We start from the raw sequence: 19,748 nt of genomic DNA, 5'->3' as shown, positions 1-19,748 counted from the left end.
AATGCCAAAACAATCTAAGCATCATCCCTTCATTTGGCTGTTTAGTGCTTATAAGTGCAAAAAGCCCAAAAGTAACATTTTTATTTTCATGTTGTACAAAAAAGACAAAAATAATACTTTGATTTTGTCTTTGCTTTGATTCCAAAAAAATCTATTTCTCAGAATTTGTATTTATTTTATTTACATACATTGACATTTTTTTCCAGTGAGATATTAATTAATTCATATCGTGATGGAAACAATATGTAGCTATAACTAAATACAATTTTAATCCTTGTTTTTTAGAATTATATGTTTTTAAAGGATTATTTGGTCTCGAATACAAAGCACGTATTAATAAGAGAAGCTCCGAGTAGTAATAACATACTTAAGATACTATTCAGAGAAGTATAGTTATCTGACAAGCTTGGAAGGGGGTGGGTTGTGTGTGTGTGTGTGTGTGTGTGTGTGTGTGTGTGTTACAGGCTGGGCCTCTGTGAGCTGATGTAAATGAGCCCTCAGGTTGTGAGCAGCCTCTGGTGTGTGTCTGTCTTCTTCGTTGGTTCACAGGTCAGAGACGCGCTGTTGGGGGAGGAGCTTCAGACTGTATGGGCGTGCATATCATCCCTGTCTGTACACAAGCACACGATTTACATATTTCTGAGGCCCGTAACGTGTTCTTTCTGGTTAGTCCGGCTGAGCTGCAGCTCATCAGCGCGTCATCATTACCAAACGACAAAAGATGAAGAGGAATAAAGAACGTCGTTGGCTTTTTTTTCGTCCATGGCACACACACTCTCCATTATGTGTAATTTGCCCTCAGGTGGGGTACCTTCACGTGCTGGGGGACGTTTTAGGATACACTGAGCACCTGTCTCCTCTTCTCTCTCTACTTATGGATGAATTTTCATCCCTCCATCACACATTACTTACACTGCTTCCTCTCCGCAGTCTTCGTAACTTCACGTCTCAGAGGGTCCATCGGACCTGGCTGTGTCTGATGCCCCCCAACTATTCATACTTATACTTATTGTGTTGTTACTCTGTAATGATTCGTTCTGGTCACATGACATCTATTGCACCTGTCCATCCTGGAGAGGGATCCTCCTCTGTTCTCTCCTGAAGGTTTCTTCACTTTTTTTCCGGGGAAAGTTTTTTTTCTTCCATTTCTTGGGAGTTTTTCCTGATCCGATGTGAGGTCAAAGGTCAGGGATGTCGTACGTGTACAGATTGTAAAGCCCTCGGAGGCAAATTTGTAATATTGGGCCATACAAAATAAACTGAATTAAATGTCCAGATTTATTCCAGTAATCACATAAAAATAAAATGGGTTACAGACCAAAAGGGGGGTTCATGAGCCAAATATAATCCACCAATCTACATCCAGATGATCAACCCACTGAGTAACTGCAGTGTGACGCTACAGTAATGAATCATTGGGCGTGAGGTATGTAGTCACGAGGGGAACCAGACGACCTTTACTTTGTGTCTTAAACCCTCTCATCACTTTATTGAGTTTATGATCAGCTTCACCACCGTGACCCTCCTGGAGGTTGTTCTGTACGGCGTTGCTTTCCTTCGACAATACAACTTCTATTAAAAAGGCCACGTTCCTTCACACAATGATCTCTTTTCCACCTGCACCGAGCGGCTGAATTCGACTGTATTTGACTAAAGTATATCTTTATACTTTTGTTTCATATTCACATGCAGGGCGGTGTGCACATTTAAATTTATTCCAAGCGATATGTCAATAAATCACACGAGATCTAATAGTTTCTCATTAATTTGTAACGCTCGTGTTAATAACAAAACTAACAGAAGTTTTTTATCAAGTTAAAAAAATAAAATAACTTGAAGTTAAGGCATCGTATGTCAAGTTTGTCTTTACTTTCATTGTATTGCCATTTCTCATCCTGTATTTATTGCCTTCTTTTACACGGCTTTTAACGAAGCGGTCAATGTCCAAAGGTAAACAATGTGATGACTTGGGAGTCTAGAACTCTGCGGTTTGTTGGTCTCCATGGCAACACACGCTATTCACTTTTTGGGAGTTCACAGATCTACTAGTTTTGGAGTTTTGGGATACGAGACCTCCACACATCAGTCATGGAGACATTCTGCCCTGGCCTAAGGATTATACATTTATGTTTTACATGAAGTCACCAATAATTGACCTGAATGGGTTTCTCGTGTTTATTGGTCCTTTGATATATTTTGACTATAAGACAAATAAAACTGGAGTTGTGCTTCCAGAAAGGAATCTTCTTTGTGTACCAGGTGTTCATTGGCCAGGGAGAATATGTAGTATAAGACCGAGCTGCATGCATCTTCTCTCATATTAAAATATTAAGAAATCACTCCACCAAAACAATGTTTATATCGGATTGTAATGGAACACAGCAGCAGCTTCCAGGAGGAGGGACCGGCACCAGGACTGAAGACCCCTCAGACTTTGGCTTCTTTACATCTGACAGTTCAGTGTGACACGTTGCTTCATCTGACTCATTTCTAAACAAAAAGATGAAACGGGAACAGCGAGAGTGAAAGGCGGCAATTACCGACTCAGACTGCCGAAGAGGGAAGAAGGATTTACATGAGAGGAACCGTGACGACAAGTCACAGCTGGTTATTTGGTGACACCACATGACACATGGGCTCAAAGAATAGAGGAACGGTTTGTTTGACAATAATACATCCTCAAATACCCAAAATCCATTTCATACCAATAAACATGGCCACCATTCAAATGACTCATTCATTACTCATCTTCCCTGCTTCAACTCATATCAACACGCAAAGAATCCATAAAGAATCATTTTATGACAACATGTCGTGGTACTTGTGCTTTTAATGCCACACACACACACACACTAACCACTCGTGTCTTTCAGGACTAAAGATACAATCCAAACACGACTCACTCTCACGTAGCGGTGATTCATCAGTCAACAAAAACGACAGGAGAGGGGAAAAAAAAGTGCATTTGCTTAGAAACTAAAAAAAGACTTTAAACACAAGAAGAGGACTGGGGGGGGGGGGGGGGGTCCTGAGAAACTGTGAGTCAGGACATTGGGACGAGGTAAACGTAAATGTAGGAGGAACGCGGCGCTGACCTTCCAATGACTGAACTTGCGTCCGTCCGCAGCGCAACGCGCTAAAACCCCAACGGTGTCCATTTCACGGCCATGAGTCCATTTCCATGTGGCTCGTATTTACCCAGCGCACAGGTGTGTCACCACAACTCTTTGTTGGCGGGGCATTGATGGACTGAGCAGTCATATTCAGCTCATACTGCATTGTTCAGATGGACCATACCAGTGTTTAGCTTTTCTTCCCTTCACTGACTCAAGAACAAATAAATATCCCTTGACTTGAGCCCTGATTGTTAAGCCCCTCCCCCCTGAAATGATAGCCGTCAATGACATATGCGCTTTAAACTGAGTGAACCAGTAAAAAGGTCACATGACCTTGACGGTCACAGGGGTGAACCGACCGAGACAAACTCTGCGTCGCGAGCAAAAAAAAACTGGCACCCGAACTCGCTCCACGTAGAAGACGTGGAGAGGCAGTATCAGCAATAACTTGTGGTTCATAGTATTTTAAGTACGACGGGGGGAAATTTACTCGTAAAACACCGTTAGCTTGTTCTGACGTAATCCTGCTAACCGTTAGCTGCTAACCCAGCACATTAAACACGGCCCTCGAGTTATTCTGTATTTGAATTCATAATTTGAGTTTATCCGGTTTACTAAGGAAAAAAGGCCAGCGTGTTTGGTGACTCAGAAAACAAGTTTAGCTAACGTTAGCGTAGCGCTGTAATCGTAGCATCCTGGACTCGCCACCCACGTTGCTACACGGCTGGTTGTGAACGGAGCCTTTTCCTTTCTAAATGTACATTTTAACACCATAACATAATGTAGTGAAACAAAACGGCCAGTGAAAGGAAGAACTCATAATAATAACTCCTGTAGGTCGTGAGCTCGTTAGTTAGCCATGCTAATGTTCCTGGCTCTTGTGACTCGTTGTTTTTGTCTAAACTCTGAATACATGGAGGACGTACGCGTCTCTTCCTTGAGCCATCCACACCACTTCAAACTCAGGAGACGTTTGATCCGTTTCCTCACCCCGACCTCAGCCCACATCGGGGCCCTGTGCTCTGAACCGGCGTGTGTCCGGCACAGCGGTCGGACTCTTGACCCGCTCGTTTGTCCACGGATGCGACGTCCGCATCCTCCTGGACGCGAGAGGCCGGACGAGCGCGGCGAAGGGAAGTCCCGTCTTCTTCGGCGGGGAAGCCTTCCCTTTGGTTCCCCCGGGTCGCCGAAGCCGCCCGGCGTTTTACAGCTGCTGTCTGCCGCCTCAGGGCGCCTGCTTGTCCGGGTGGCTCTTGAGCTTGTGGAACTTCACGCTGTCCAGCTTCTCGAAGCGCTTCTCGCAGAAGTCGCAGGTGAAGTTGTAGTGGGCCTCCGACGTGTGCTTCTTCATGTGCCAGTTCAGCGACGCCCGCTGGCGACACTGGTAGCCACAGATCTCACATCTGACGAGTGACGGCAAGGAGGGAGGGAGGGAGGGAGGAAAAGGAGGAGGGACGATCAGATGATTATGGGTGGTGTTGCATTTCTGAATTTCTAAATGGTGCCCATGTTCAGACTTACTGCAGTGGCGTTTCTCCCGTGTGGGTCCGCCGGTGGACCTCCAGGTGATTCTTACGCTTGAAGGACTTCCCGCAAGTCTCGCAGATGAAATCTCGGACCCCTGTGAAGAGACGGGCGTTACGCTCGGAGCTTCGCATCGACGCCGAGACCCCCGACGCGACTCCAGCGTGTCTCACCTGAGTGGATGATCATGTGGCGATGCAGGTGGTTGGACAGGTAGAACTTCTTCCCGCAGCCCGCATGGGGGCACACCTTGGTCCTCCCTTTCCGGTGAACCAGGTTGACGTGATTCTACAGGGAGGAGGAAGCGGAGACCCCGGCGGTAGGTTCGTCTCAAAAATCAGCCAACCGAACAAAAATCGCCGGGCGGCGTGGGAAAAGAGCGACTGGAGAGACGTCTCACCTGGAAGCTGCTGATGGCGACGTACACCTGGCTGCAGCCCTCGTACGGACAGTGGAACATCTTGAGCATCCCGTCCGCCTCGATGACCGGGCCGCGCCGGTTTCTCTTTGACCGGAGGCTGCACGCAAAGAAAACAAACACAACCATTTTAGGCCCAAACCCGATCTCTACACCCAGGTCACGTCTTTGTCTTTGAGGGCTCCTTCCCAGACATGGGGAGCCCTTCATGAACACTCAATGTGGGTTTCTGTTTCCCAGAATTAACTCTCGTCTCGTACGGCGAGAGCCTGGAAGAAATTCAAATCGGGCAGGAAAATCAAGGTAACGTGATACGTGTATTCAGACCATTTCTGTGCCTCACATTCGACCAATACGGAGCCTCGTTAAGCGGGACAGTTGTGTCCTACGTTTTGTTAGGTTGTAATAGTTTATTTTGATAACATGTGCAGAGGTCTTATGCTTTAAATTAATACATATAGAAAGATATTATAATAGGAAATATTAGGGAGAATATTGATATTGTTATTAATGTATTATGAAGCATAGGGGTAATGTTTACTCTATGCAAATGTAAATGGCAAGAATTAATGTATGTTGCATGAGAGTGACTGTATGTTAGTATTATAGATTGACGAAGCCGGTTAAAATCCGTGAAGTGACTTACAATAATAGACGGGACTTTTATTGTGAAAATACTTGTTTAGCGACTTGACCGGAAGTGACGTTTTGACCCGGGGTTCAGTGACATTTGACCCCTCCATTGTTCTAGCGGGACTTTGAACCAATCACTACGTGTTAAAGGCTGGACTCTCCTTTAGAGTGAGGATTGGCTGATTTTGAGTCTAAGACTCTGTGGATTAGAGATAGCGCTCTCTTCCCACGGGATCTCGAGGGCGGAGGAGCCTGGACCGATGAAGACCACGATCGTGATGCCTTGAATGTTTGTTTTACACTTCCTGCCATTAAATGTTAAAAACTTAATTCACGCGCGTCCGGAAGCCTGTTTTCCATCATTTGCGAAGTGCCCAGTTTCAGAACATCCTTATAATTTACACACAAAAAAAGACATGTGCACTCGAGGACAGAGCCCGATTGTCCCCTGGTTGTCCCAATGGTTGCCTGATTGTCGCCTGCTCTGTGATTCCCCATGGTAAAGTGTGTGGCCACTGACCCGCTCAGACTCCGCTGCAGCTCTCTGTCGCTGCTCATCTCCAGAGCGTCATCGATGGGCTGCAGCAGCCGTTTGTCGCTCAAGCCTGCGGAGAGAGAGAGAGAGTAAATGCCGATGAGAGAACAACTCGTGCGGGTCCATGCATCTATGCATCCATGTTCAGCCGCTTAGTCCGGGGTCGGGTTGCTAGCTCACTCTGGGGGATCCCAAAGGCTTCTCCGTCTTCCCCGGGCTTCTCCTCCCAGTTGGACGTGCCTGGAAAACCTCCAATGGGAGGAGTCCAGGAGGCATCATGCAATCAAAACCTAATATTATAAATATTGGTCCAGAGGTGGAGGGAAGCACCGGAGACCACGTTGATACGACGTGATCGCGATACGAGAGCCACAATACGACCCATGGAATTGGAATTACATGTTTCATCCAAAAATATAACGTTTTCACTCCGTTGATCTTACTCACAATACACACACACATATATATATATATATGTATATTTATTTTTATTTATTTTTTAGGCAAAAAAGTCATGAAAATGTTTCCTTAAAGCATAAATGTTGCATCATGCACCCGACTCAAAGTCCACTGACGTCACCTGTGACCGCACCAGGAACAAACCCAGAGCACCACCTAGTGGACGGAAGGAAGTTGAACTCGTATTTGACCATATTTTCTACACCATTGGTTCTCATCCTTTTTTCAGTGATGTACACCCTGTGAAAAAAAATGTCAGCCAAGTACACAGGAGACTGAGATCATCTCTCCTCCAGACTCAGTCGGTTTCTTTGCTTTGATCACAGTCACTGCAGAGGAGGAGGCCTCAGCTAAATACGTGGAGGCAGCGGGGAGTCGCTGCTCCAAGCTTCCTGTCCCAGGTCAGGGTGCTCCAGGTCAGCAGTGTGTGTGTGTGTGTGTTCACAGAGCGTGCATTGCGTGCCCTTGACTGTATGGAGTTGATCGTGTTGTTCAAAACGTCATTTACCACAGGGCTCATGTTTTGACAGGGTCCACTTCATGTCGGTTCTGTTTTAATGCGCGCTCCGAGTCCTCCGAGTCCTCCGATCCCTCCCGCACAGAGTCCTCCAGCGAGAGTCTTACCAGGAGGACTCAGGACTCCAGCGCGAGTCTTCTCAGGACTTGCCGCGTGTGCTCCGAGTCCACAGACTCCTCCAGCGCTGGAAGCGGAAGTCTTCCAGACGTAACAGTGACTTCATCGGTGAAAGTGACCGAGCTGAGCGAGCCTACGCGTGATGTCATGAACCCAAACACGAGGGCGTTAGTGTGTGGGATGTCCACGACAAATATAAAGCAGAACTAGTGGTTAGTTATTCTGGTGGATGAAGGAGATGATAACGGTCTTTACGGAGACGAGGCACGGAGATAAGCCCCGCCCCTCATGGTGAGAACACGGTGAACGGTCGAACGAGTAAACTCACGCGTTTTGGGCGATGCGAAAAATAGTTTCGCTTTTGGTGTGAACGCACCTTTACCGGGAGGACTCAGGACTCCAGCGCCGAGTCCTCCGAGTCCGCAGCCAGTCTCAGATCCTCTTGCAGACTTGATGAACTGTGCATTAGGAGCCCCCCCCCCCCGCCACCCCCATCCAAAAGAAAATTCTGTGCCAGCTCTGCATGTAGCGCACCTGTCATGGAGTCCTCGTCCTCTGCCGCATTGAGCTTCGACTCAGACGCCTGGTTGTAGGCGACGCCCCCGATGACGGTGCAGGTGACTTCTTCCACGCTTGTGCCGCCCATATTGAGCTGGATGCCCTCTGACGCCAGGGCCTCGTAGCTGGGCCCTGTGATGAGGATCAACTAGGATGGAAAGAAGAAAATAATTTAACAACTGTAGCTTTTGTGGAAAAGGCGTCGTCCACTTCCTTGATGTGCACCACATCTCCCTCCTTTCAACATCCCTGCAAGGTACGAGGTCCCCCACCTGTGAGCCTTCCAAGGTGGTCCTCTGGTCGGGGATCTCGCAGCTGGTCACCACCGTCTGCAGAGTGTGAGGGTCGAACAGCTCGCTCTGCTCCTCCACCTGCATGGGCGGCGTGACCGGCGGCGCCGGCTGAGCTCCCAGTCCGGCTGAGTGCGACAGCGGCGGGTCCTCGTCCGCCTTCCCCAGTCCGTCAGCGAGGGCCGCCGCCACGGGAACGCTTTCGTATCCGGGCACCGCGGCCCCGACCTCTTCTTCGCCACCTCTGCCTTGCCGCAGATCCTCAGGCTCCTTCAGGTCCTCCTCCCCCCCTTCCTCCCCCTCCTCAGGCTCCTCCTCCGAGGAGATGGAGTGAAAGGCTTCTGCTGGGGAGCCTCGCTTCCGCTCGATGACCATCTCCATCTCCCAGACGGGCTGTCCCGCCAGCGGGTGATCCAGGGAGGAAGCCTCCATACCGGCGTGGAGGTCCAGAGCTGCAGCCTGTTCTACCGGACTCACAGCTGCACGTTGCACCTCAGAAAAAACATCTGCATTTTCGCCCACATCTGCAGGAAAGCAGAACAAAAAGCATTTTGTTCAGGACCTAACGGCTGCCGATGTGGAACCGCCCTGACAGAATCAAACATGTCGTTCTGCATCTCTGAAGTGTTTGAGAGCCTCCCTCCTCCTCCTCCTCCCACCTTTGGCCACGGGCACGTCAGTTTTCTCCGCGCTCTCGTCGAAGTCGCCCTCTCTGTCCACGCCCTCCTCGTGCTCGGAGTCACTCGCCTCCCTCGCCGGCGAGAAAAGGTACTGCACGAACGAGTGGTCCGAGTCGCATCGCCAGACCGCCGCGGCGGACGCGGCGGCCCGGGGCTGCAGGGCGCCGAGCTGGGGCTCGTGGGGGCAGGAGCGCGAGTGCTCCTGGTACCAGGACACCAGGCCCTGGAGGCTGGACACACGCTCCTTCCTGCCTGGGAGGCAACAGAAGTCAGATGCTGACTCATAATCCATTCCAATGGCTTGCTGAATTGTGTTGGATGAATATTTAAAAGAGCGAGCGTGACAATCTTTTGTGGAAAAAAACCTCTGAAACAATGAAGGTTTCTTCCCTCTTTTCCCCCTGAAAGGGTTTTTTTATTTTTTCTTTCTTGGGAGTTTTCCCTGATCCGATGTGAGGTCAAAGGTCAGGGATGCGTATGTGTACAAATTGTAAAGCCCTCTGAGGCAAACGGGAAATTTGTGATATTGGGCGATATAAAATAAACTGAATTAAGGATTTATTTGTCAAGTTTAGGAAACATGAAGTCAGACTTTTGCGGCATGAAGTCAAAAGTTGTTACAAATATAAACTGACGATATCAAAAACTCACAAGAGTGAGATATCATTACGAGTACTTTCTTCTTAGGGCTATCGTCAACCAAAAGAAAACTAATCAATTAGTTGATATAAATAGATAGATCTGTAAATATGTAATAACGAAAGCATAACACAGGAATATTGTGTTCCAGAGAAAAAAAGCATTAAAATCGACTTAGTCGACGAGTGCAAATAGTCTACCAACAAACTACTTACTTCTTCAACCATTTCAATATCTAAATTGATGAAGCTCAGTTGCCATATCATGTTTGGATTTTCGCTGTGATGTTGCTTGTGCGTGAAGAACCGAATGGAGCGCTGCTTGATCAGACGTGCGAGAGTGAGGACTTCATCAAGAAATAAGTTATAAGTGTTACCAGTTGTAATAACTGTCGGAGGAAAAAAGTGTTTCGAAGTTCTCTCTCTCCTGGAATGTTTATGGGGGTTAATCTAATCCTGTGTGGTCACAAACTGATGACTTGAGGAATGACCAAACCGGAAAGGTCCCTCAAATGGTCACTCGGTAGAGCAGGGGGCAGACTAAACGGAGCCTTCGGGTGTCTCAACTTCCTCCGATAGGAAACAGATGGACTTTGGGAATGTGGAAATGTCTCAGAAATCTATAAAGGTTGCAGTCTTGCACTGAGGAGGCAGCAGTTATTTCTAACGGTCTTGAGAGAGGGCTCAGGGATTCTGCTCCATTCAGCTGTAAACTTGTTACGATAATAAAGTGTTATGGGTCAACCATGCTTAAACTACTTTTGATTTCTCACAAGGTAAAGGAACACTTATTTCCACCACAATAACAATATATTACCACAAAGAAATTAGAATACAACTGAATATGATTATCTGATTTATGTTTCTGTTTTCGAAGAAAACACTTTGAATCTGTAGACCACTGCCTAATAGTCTCATTATTGCCATTTTTATGACAATTGCTCATATACTGTAAGCCTGAATAAGTATATTTATTATTTTTGAACAAAGGTTAAATGTTATTTCACGAGTTTCAAACAGTGCCCCCAATTTATTTTTAAATGTCCCTGGATTTCAGTCAGTGGGGGGGGGAAATGGCACCCTAAAAAATATGTTAATACCCTACATGACACTCACCTTTTGTCTCTTCTTCTGGAGCAGCCTTCTTCCTGCAATGCAATGAAACATACCATCAATTAAGCTCAAGTAAATTGGAATATAGGCCTCGCTAATAACATTGCTGCAGACCACTTTGATTAAAACCCACCGCAGGCGGTCTAGCAAGGTGACGTCAGCGTGCATGGAGCACACTGTGCGTTGCTCTGTGTGGGCTTACCCGCAGTACTTCTGCTGGTACTTCTCTCCGTAGGTGGTGTTGAGCAGGACCAGGTACTCGGCCAGTCCGGCGTCACTCAGACTGGTCCTCCTGCGGAGCTCACTCCACAGCTTGTGCGACTCTCCCAGGTACACCCTCCTCACGTCGTACTTCTTTCTGGATTCAAGGCGCCTCTGCGCTCGGTCGGAGTCCGTGAGCCGGGGCCGTCCCCTGCAGCGCCTCAGCCCACCTTTCTCCCGGTCCCTGGCGTGGTCAGCGTCCAGGGGAACGTCCAACTCCGCCAGGCTGTGCGCCATCTTGACAGCTAAAAGTTGTGATTGCCGGCATCCCGGAAGTTGGTCCGACTCAACCGGAAGCGCTGATAAAGACGCCTGTTGCGGTAGTCTCCCCACGCCGCGTGCTCATTCGCGTAGTAGCCCTCGTGACGAACACAGTAGTTCGTCACATGATTATAAGTCTGTGAAAAAATACTGAGATAAAAAACATTTGTGTAAGCCGAGAACCGAAGCGGAACGTCACCTCTGACAAAGCGTTTGTTTCCACACGGACCGCAACAGCGCCAACGCCCGCGTGCAGACATGTAAACAGACGCGGGAAACTTCAGCGTGGGACCCGCAGTCCATCGCGGGAACGTCCTTATTAAACCGGAAAAAAAGTCTGCGGGTGGGGAAGAGCAGGAAGAGCGTCATGACAGACATTTTAACACTCGTGTTTCGGACGTTCACGTCACAAACGGATGGAGGGGAGGAGCCTACAGTCGGCCCCGCGTCGGCGGCGACCTGCCGCACGCTGCTGGTCGGCGACCCCTGCATCAGCCGCTCCGTGCTGCTGCTGGCGGCCGTGACGGCGGCGTCCGAGCTGGGGGTGAGGGTGGTGTTCTTCACCCAGACGCAGATCCAGAGCCTCCCGCTCTGCCTGCAGAAGCGCGTCCCGAGCCTCAGCCCCGAGAGTCTGAAGGTACGAATCACGGTCCTCTCCGTCCGCGTTACGGTTTAAAACGCGACCGTGTTAACTGGAGACTTTGAACCAACGCGTCCGTTGTTGTTGTAGTTACAGATAGCTGTTGACGATAGGAAGAGTTTATATTATTATGGATACGAGAGGGGTTGACGCTTCATTACAAAATTAAACCAAGCGGCATTCACGAGGACAGCTGTACGTGAAAAGTCTCCAATTAACAGGGTCGCCTGTTAAACCGCAACACCGGTTTGTTTTTTCGACACAATCATAAAGTTGTGGTTAGAGCAAATGAACATATGGATTGTTTATTAACCACTTTATACCGCTTTATGGATCGCGAGACCAAAGTGTGGTTGCCAGGTTGTAATAGATTTGTTTATTAATTTGATTATTCACATTTACTGCTCACTACTTAATTGATTCTTGTCGAAAATTCAAACTCGAAAAACTCATGGACATGAATTAATTACTTGTATTTAAATGACTCGACAACCTGGCAACATCATCAATTATGGTCAGTACATCCTTTATTAATAAATAATAAATCAATTTATTTTATTTCAAATTGATGTATTAGAAAGTGGTTCAGTGTATCTTCCATTAAACACATGACACTAACTGATGCCACTAACACATGACACTAACACATGACACTTAGTTTGTTCCATTAAGACTTTTTTGCCTTTTTTATGGCTTTTTGTTTGATAAACAGTTTTTAAACTAATAAAATGACCAGAATAACCGTTTCAGGACTTCTCAATGTGTCTGACCGGACCTCATTAAACAGAAAGAGAACAGGAACATTGGTGTTTGAGTCATTTGGGAAGTGTGCCATAAGTGAATTTAATTTAATTAAGTCTTAACAGAGGCAAAACAAACAACTATTTTAATCGTCTATTAATTGTGAGCAGAAAGGCCAAATAGTCTCTGGTTGATAGTTTCTCTTAAAGTAAACTGGAAACTGGTCTTGGACCGATAGTCGGACTCAATGTGAAGACATCGCGTGCTCGTTAAACGTTAAACGTGCTCGTGATCCCATCACTGGGAAGCTGTAAACCTAGGGGAAACAATGCAGGCTTTCCCCTTAGAGCAAGTTCCTGTCGACCTTTTTGTCTTCTCAGGAACTCTCATCCATTTACCTCCCAATAATATCCTTTTTTAATTTTAATTTTCTAAAGAAAATCAAGTTTTGCTACCCGCGGACGTTGGAGGAGCTCCTGCAGCAGGTGGCCGGCCTTCACGAGCCCGCCGGCACGTCCCCCGCACCGCCGGCGCTCATCCTCGTCGACGGGCTGGAGGGCTTCCTGCGCGGCCCCGCCGGGCCCGGTGGACCGGACCTCGGCGAGCGGTCGCGCGCCGCGCACCTGTCGGCGCTGCTGTGCGACACCGCGGCCTTCCTCACGCACCTCCTGCGGCCCTCGCGCTCGGACCCGTGCCGCGTCGTCGCCTCCTTCCGGTCGGCGGTGGACGCCGCCGCGGAGGATCCCACCCTCGACGTGCTGGACCGCTATTTCCCGGCGCGCTGCACTCTGGACCGAGCCGGCGGCTACGAGGCGGCCGCGGCCGGACTGCGGGAGGTGTGGCACGTTTACCTGTCCGGGGTCCGAGAGCGCGAGGACCGGCCGGCGGCCGCGACGCGCGAGCGGAAGCTGCTGATCTCCCTGGACGGTGACATGGAGTTCAGGTCGGTTTGACCCCGTGATGCATCAAAGACGAGGGGAAGCCCGGTTTGTTTAGCTTGTTCAGACATTTATGAAGCTTTGAAACACACGTGAAGAAAGTATTACACAATTAAAACATCTACATGGACATGAATGTTTTTGTTACCAACATTTATGTCGCAAACAAAGTCGACTCGCACCACAAAAAAACTGAAAACGAGTCCCTGTGTGTGTATATACAAATAAACATATATTTTAAAAAGCATATTGATGTGTTCTTTTAATGATCCCCTCGATCCTCTCGTGACCCCTCAGCGGGGTGCCGTCCCTCGGGTTGAGAACCACTCATTCACAACGTCGGAGTGATCGGCGTGTGAGAGGCATCGGACCCAAGTGGCTGATATCACAGTTAAAGTACTTTTATTTTGAAAAATTAACTATCACATTAAAAACTGAATATTATGTTGAATGTTTGTGAAAGTAAAAAAACACGTATCACAATATGACCCACTTCTAATTAAACTGTCAAACTATTAATCTGGTAGTTCAAATATGTTGCAGGATATGAAAAAAAGCCTGAGTAATATATGTAAAGCATTGATTACTAAAAAGTGTAATTTAGTTTGTATCTTTGATAGGAAAGCATGCCACAGCTGGTTGTAGGTGTAAGCTCTGCAGAGCACAGTCTGCCCTCTAGGGGGCAGCACTGAGCTAAAGACACTATAGGTACATGTAGTACTAAGTATACTTTATTCGTTTGATCCAGAATACTCTGATATAATAAATCGGCATGATACAATTTACACGTACAGTGAGTTTCTTCCAATTTGGAATATTACATTTTAATGGCTCCATATAAGTTTAGGTGTGAGCTGTTTGATTTATAATGTTACAGGTATTTTAAAGTGAGACGATTAATATTCTAGTTTTAGGACCAAACTAAATATCTGAAGAACATTGTGGGATGCTAAGTCATATTTATGAGCTGATAAAACCCAATTAATCCAAACTCGTCCAGTAGTTTCCATAAATTGAGTAATTTGACTAATCAGGTTTATGTCCCAACATGGTCATCTTTGCATGAAAAACTACTTTTTAATATAGATTAGTTTTCTGCAGATGAATAAACTTCTTAAATCGACAAGTTTGAGCTCCACTAACTGAGATGAGTCAACATTTTGAGCTGTGAGGTCAGAGGAGCGTCACAAGGAGTTACACACATATGGAGAGACATGTGAGCTCTTCACTGAAGTAAACATTGCAATTTACCATTTTATAATTAAAACTTCTTCCATCTCAACATTTGACATGTGTAAACTATATATATATCCCTCATATATATTATACATGTGTATATATATTATAAATATAATATATATATCCCTCATATATTATAAATATATATATATAATTACATTGGTTGTCAAACGCAAAAAGAAAACGCATCAGATGTGTCAGCCAGTGATACTCATTCTAATCTTAAACAATAGAAAAACTCGACCTCTTAGATTGTCTGATATGTACAGCGAGTGAGGTTTTACTTTGAAGGCGTTTAAATGTTATCTAACTTATAGAAGCTCATGAACCGACTGAGGCATGTCAGTGACTTTTGACTTACTGGCTCATGACTTTGACAGATGTTTAATAATTTATGAAACCTTTGAGTCTGATCATTTGGATTCATCATAATGACCTTTAACCTCCAGCCCTCTGGGTTTAAGTGAATCTCTCCAAACTGCTCAAAGATATGTTTCATGGACAATATTTGTTTTAATTCTAAGCAAATGTGAATCCAACGGGAGTAAATCATACATTTGTTGAGGACTATTTTCAACAGTGAATTATTACACATGCGTACGTGTTCTGTCATTTAACCCGAAGGCTTTAAAAATACACTGAGCTCAAATATGAATTATGAACACCCTCAATTTAAATTTGGTGAGTATATATATATATACTTAAATATTTATACACATATATATATATAAGTATATCTTTATATAGAAGTATGTATATTTAAGAATATATATATGTATATATATACTTAAATATATATACTTGTATATACTTATATATAAATATATAATATTTATATAAATATATATATACTTATATATATATAAGTATATCTTTATATATAAGTATATATATAAAAGTATATGTATATATAGATATATATATTTAAGTATATATATTAGCATGCAGACTTCACTGAATATCAGTATTTTCTGCAGAGACGATGTACAGGATTCACATCCAGCCGACTCCCCGAGTCCTTCAGCTCGCTCACTGTGCCTTCAGATCCTCGCTACACCTTTCTAGCAGTCGTCCAGAGGCGATGTAGCTTTGGGTGGATATCCATAAACCCCGCCCTTCCCTGCCCGGGGGCTCGGCCTACGCGCTCCGCTCCCTCAGCCGTCGGGGTGCTGGCTCGGCCTGAAGGGTCTCCTGAGGCCCGGGATCTGGTTCTCGTACTCGTTGGCGGAGATCGCCACGATTCCGATGTCGTCTCCTCGGCTCATGGGGCTGTAATCCATGGAGACCCCGGAGTCCGCCACCGCCATGTAGGTGTACCCGGGCTCTTTGCGCTGGTTCGGGTCCTCGAAGCTGCTCTGCGACGAGAGGCCGCCCAACCCGGAGCTCCGCGGCGCCGACCCCAGGTCGGAGTGAGATTCGCACGACGCCGTCTTGCCGCGGGCGAACAGCACCTCGAGCGGCGAGGCCTCCTCGAGGGCGGCGTCCGGGTGGCCCCCCTCGTCCCCGTGGTTGTCGCCGCTGAGCGTGACGTAGGCGTCTTGGGACTCCAGCGGGGAGGACTTCTGGTTCCGGTGGAGCTCCCTCAAGCGGTCCATCAGCCAGGGGTCATGCGGCGCAGCTGTCCAGCGCTCCACCGGCGCCGGGGCGCCGCTCTCCGACGGCTCTCCCTCGTCCAGCCCTCTCACGGCGTCGCCGTCCTCCTCCTTTCTACCGGGGGCCGTGGGGGGCGGGGCGGGGCCGAGCTCCGACAGGACCTCCAGAGGAGACGGGCATTCCTCTGAGTAGAAGGACTGCGGGGTCGACCAGAGGCCTCCGCCGGTCTGACCCAGCCACGCCTGGGCAAAGACACGACGCGTTGGATTAGGAACGTTTATCAACCCCCAGCGGGGAAACTCATGCGCCAACAGACACAACAGACACAACAGACAATAACACGACAAGGAACGAAGAACCAGAAGATGCACCTTAAAACACCACCAACAGGAAGATGGTGAATAAAATAAAAAACGAATGATGTTCATTAAAAAAATGAATTGCAGCTGGAACAAAATAATTGAAAACTTGAAGCCTCGGATAATCCCGGAGGATTAAATATCCTGAATATCCAGATGTGCCCCGTGTCCACATCTGGCTCTCACCTTGAAGTCCCCGCCGTAGACACTGAAGAGGCCGTGGAACTTGCTGTCGGGAGTCGGAATAACGGGCCAAATCTTGTTTTTGACCAACCTGAAGAGACAAAGATGTTGACTGTGGCAGCTGTCTCTCATTTGGCCTCGGCTGCTGGTGATTGGCAATCAGTCAGCTCCCAGTTGAGGGTGGAGCAGGAGAAGTGAGCAGAGGCGCAGGTTTTGCGGTCTGCTGTGTGTATATGAATAAAATGTCGTTCAACGAAACCTCATGGTGCCTGGCTGATCCTTGGAGCTTTTGGGGGAAACCCACGGGTAGCAGCAGTAGAGCTGCTACAGTGGAGCCCAACGTGGGGCCCCCGAGAATAAAGCTCCAAGGATCAGCCAGGCACCAAGAGGTTTCATTGAACGACATTTTATTCACACACACAGCAGACCGCAAAACCTGCGCCTCTGCTCACTTCTCCTGCTCCACCCTCAACTGGGAGCTGTTATGAGGGCGGCCTCGGCTGCTGACTGATTGTCGGCTGCTGACTGATTGCCAATCAGCAGCCGAGGCCAAATGAGAGACAGCTGCCACATTGACAATAGAATTTAAATTGTTGTTGTTGTTGTTGTGTCAAGTGATGAGCGTTGCGTCGCGGTGGTCTGACCTCCGTTGGGACAGCAGCATGGTGACCGACAGGGCAATGAGGATGAAGGAGATGATGAGGGTCAGGGACACGATGAGCAGGTCCAGTTCTGGAGGAGGAAGGATGAGAATCAGACTCCGGTGTGTGTGTGTGTGTGTGTGTGTGTGTCTCTGTGTGTGTGTGTGTGTGTGTGTGCTCACCTGCCGGCGGCGTTTCCACGAACACCGGGTCGCTCCAGGCGCTCCAGAAGCCGTTGTAGCTGATCCCGTCCAACTTGACCCGGACCTGCACCTTGTACCTGGTGACGGGCCGCAGGCCCCTCAGGACCAGCTGCGAGCTGGCTTGGGTCCTCACGACCTGCCAGAACAACCGCTGTCAGTCCAGGTCCCCCCCCAGTACACCCCCACCCCCTCTCTCTCTCTCCCTCCTCCTCCGCCGCCGTACCTTCCCCGCATGGCCGTCCGCCGCCGCCTCGCAGCTGACCTCGTACATCATGCTGTCGTCCATGTACCTGAGAGGCGGAGCCACCCAGCTGACGTTCAGCTGGCCTCCCTGGCCCGCGCTGCTCGCCGTCACGTTGGCCGGAGGGTCCAGAAGAACTGGGGGGGGGGGGGGGGAGAGAGAGATTCCTAAACACTGACCTATTATCACCTTTTAAGTCAATATTTGTGTATTTAAGTGTCAAATCGCCGTTTATTTGTCACGTTTTTTGCTCCTTTTAGCTCCGTCTTTGGTAAAACCTCCGGCTCCGGAACGCTCCGCGGCGTCAACGAGCTCGATGTCAATGTTGATTAAGCAGGTTCTGTTCAGGCCTTTAGAGCTTTTTTTATTTATTTTTATTCTCTCCAATTAAAAACAACGTTGATGAGAGCCGCGAGTAAAGGCGGATCGCTCAGAGTGAGCGCCCTCGCACACGAGGAGTCACGTGATCAATTATGTGTGACTCCTTCGTTTTCTCGCCCCAAATCGAAGCCCGACGACTCACAGACGAGCTCGATGAAGAGGCTGCGGCTGTGGATCAGCGTTTCCTCTCGCCGGACCCTCACGTCCATCTGGACGAACATCTGGGGGCGGTCCAGCCGGCAGACGAACAGCCGCTTGCCGCCAGCCGCCGGCAGCGCGCTCAGCGGGCAGCTGCTGGCGTTCTCGTTCCTGAGGGAGACAGAGAGCAGTCCGGGATCAGAGAGTTCTTCTTCTTCTTCTTTTTATTTCCTTGAACGAGGCCACGTAGAGCTCAGACCTGCAACTGTGCCGAATGTTGAGCCAGTTTTCTGCTTCTAGATTCCTGACTGAACCTCTGTATTCATGCTCAGGCCTCTCGAACGTGTCTGCAGAGACGTTTTACGAATAAAAACCGGAAGTCTACGTACTGGTACGTGTATGTGAAGGAGTACTGGTCCACGGAGCCGGCCCTCTCCTCGTCTTCCTCCCAGAAGCATGTTAAGTCCTTCCTGCTCTCCACGAAGCATTTTGGGTTCTCTGGCTCCTCTTTCAGCATCAGAGCCACTGAGGAGGGGAAGTTATGGGGGGGGGGATTGTTATTATGTTATTGTCATAGATCATATATTTTAAATCAAGCCACTTCTTTAAAGGAAGGATACGCGTGGAGTTCCCACAACAACCTGACGTTTCTGCTTGTTTTGATGTTCTACGACTAAAAATAAATACAAACATGCTCTCTTACCCTTTTTTTCGAAATCTCGCGCGCCCTGGACGTCTCGCGTGGCGCAGAATATCACGCAGAGCGCCAACAATCGGCTCAGGTGGGAGCATGTCATCCTTTTGGTCTTCTCTCCGTGAGCAGACGGACTGTGGCGGGCATCGCTCGAGAAAACAACCTGCTGCTCGCGGGTCTGCGGAGCTCTCACGGGCGGAGGCGTGTGTGTTTGTGTGTGTGTGTGTGAGAGAGAGTGTGCGTGCGTGTGTTGAGATGCCGTGGATAGCGCCGCGCGGTTTACGCGCCTGCTTGTGCGCGATAAGGCATGTTTACGCTCTCCGAAAAAGTCGGTGAAAGGAGGGGAGGGGCGTGCACGTGCACGTGCACTGTTGCAACACGTTATACACTCCCGTCGGTGGGGGTATTTGGGGGAGGAGGGGGAATCACACGCTTACTGATGTTGACCACTTGTTTAGTTGTTGCTGCTGTGGATAAGAAGAGGAACGCAGCCGTGCGTAAAAGCGCGCGGAGAGAAACAGTGAGACGGATAGCTGGGCAGAGAAATACACCGTAGGACTGATAATGAGATAATAATGAGAACATTATTCAAGTGACGTAAATACTTAAATATGAGTTGTTGGGTGTATGCCTGAGC

The 19,748-nt window shown here is 48.1% G+C and overlaps 3 protein-coding genes across 3 annotated transcripts; 1 reads left to right on the top strand and 2 right to left on the bottom strand.

The window, feature by feature from the left end:
- Positions 1-2,340: 2,340 nt before the first annotated feature.
- On the bottom strand, positions 2,341-11,255 carry znf653 (zinc finger protein 653). The gene is made up of 10 exons (XM_056406919.1): positions 10,801-11,255; positions 10,602-10,633; positions 8,827-9,099; positions 8,150-8,691; positions 7,854-8,025; positions 6,212-6,296; positions 5,041-5,158; positions 4,814-4,928; positions 4,638-4,737; positions 2,341-4,519 (listed from the first exon to the last, which is right to left on the bottom strand). The coding sequence occupies exons 1-10, from the start codon at positions 11,094-11,096 to the stop codon at positions 4,342-4,344; spliced, it is 1,911 nt and encodes a 636-aa protein (XP_056262894.1). The 5' UTR covers positions 11,097-11,255; the 3' UTR covers positions 2,341-4,341.
- Positions 11,256-11,380: 125 nt separating this feature from the next.
- Positions 11,381-13,686, top strand: swsap1 (SWIM-type zinc finger 7 associated protein 1). The gene is made up of 2 exons (XM_056406922.1): positions 11,381-11,757; positions 12,939-13,686. Exons 1-2 carry the CDS (start codon positions 11,488-11,490, stop codon positions 13,452-13,454), a joined length of 786 nt encoding a protein of 261 aa, XP_056262897.1. The 5' UTR covers positions 11,381-11,487; the 3' UTR covers positions 13,455-13,686.
- Positions 13,687-14,152: 466 nt separating this feature from the next.
- epor (erythropoietin receptor) lies at positions 14,153-19,415 on the bottom strand. Its single transcript, XM_056406920.1, has 8 exons — positions 19,121-19,415; positions 18,807-18,942; positions 18,422-18,588; positions 17,881-18,035; positions 17,637-17,793; positions 17,458-17,545; positions 16,817-16,904; positions 14,153-16,513 (listed from the first exon to the last, which is right to left on the bottom strand). The coding sequence occupies exons 1-8, from the start codon at positions 19,212-19,214 to the stop codon at positions 15,833-15,835; spliced, it is 1,566 nt and encodes a 521-aa protein (XP_056262895.1). The 5' UTR covers positions 19,215-19,415; the 3' UTR covers positions 14,153-15,832.
- Between the last annotated feature and the right edge of the window lie 333 nt (positions 19,416-19,748).

This window comes from Pseudoliparis swirei, chromosome 23 (genome assembly GCF_029220125.1).
Source record: "Pseudoliparis swirei isolate HS2019 ecotype Mariana Trench chromosome 23, NWPU_hadal_v1, whole genome shotgun sequence".
NCBI classification, from domain to species: Eukaryota; Metazoa; Chordata; class Actinopteri; order Perciformes; family Liparidae; genus Pseudoliparis; species Pseudoliparis swirei.
This window is presented reverse-complemented; position numbering and strand designations above follow the sequence as displayed.

Excerpts from the sequence above, each read along its gene's own strand:
- znf653 (XM_056406919.1), bottom strand. The coding sequence starts at position 11,096 with ATGGCGCACAGCCTGGCGGAGTTGGACGTTCCCCTGGACGCTGACCAC. Across the intron at positions 10,634-10,800 it reads TACCAGCAGAAGTACTGCGG|GAAGAAGGCTGCTCCAGAAG; the intron begins GTAAGCCCACAC and ends ATTGCATTGCAG. Across the intron at positions 8,026-8,149 it reads CCACCTTGGAAGGCTCACAG|TTGATCCTCATCACAGGGCC; the intron begins GTGGGGGACCTC and ends TTTCCATCCTAG.
- swsap1 (XM_056406922.1), top strand. The coding sequence starts at position 11,488 with ATGACAGACATTTTAACACTCGTGTTTCGGACGTTCACGTCACAAACG. Across the intron at positions 11,758-12,938 it reads TCAGCCCCGAGAGTCTGAAG|AAAATCAAGTTTTGCTACCC; the intron begins GTACGAATCACG and ends AATTTTCTAAAG.
- epor (XM_056406920.1), bottom strand. The coding sequence starts at position 19,214 with ATGACATGCTCCCACCTGAGCCGATTGTTGGCGCTCTGCGTGATATTC. Across the intron at positions 18,589-18,806 it reads TCCTTCACATACACGTACCA|GAACGAGAACGCCAGCAGCT; the intron begins GTACGTAGACTT and ends TGTCTCCCTCAG. Across the intron at positions 17,546-17,636 it reads CGTGGAAACGCCGCCGGCAG|AACTGGACCTGCTCATCGTG; the intron begins GTGAGCACACAC and ends TTCCTCCTCCAG.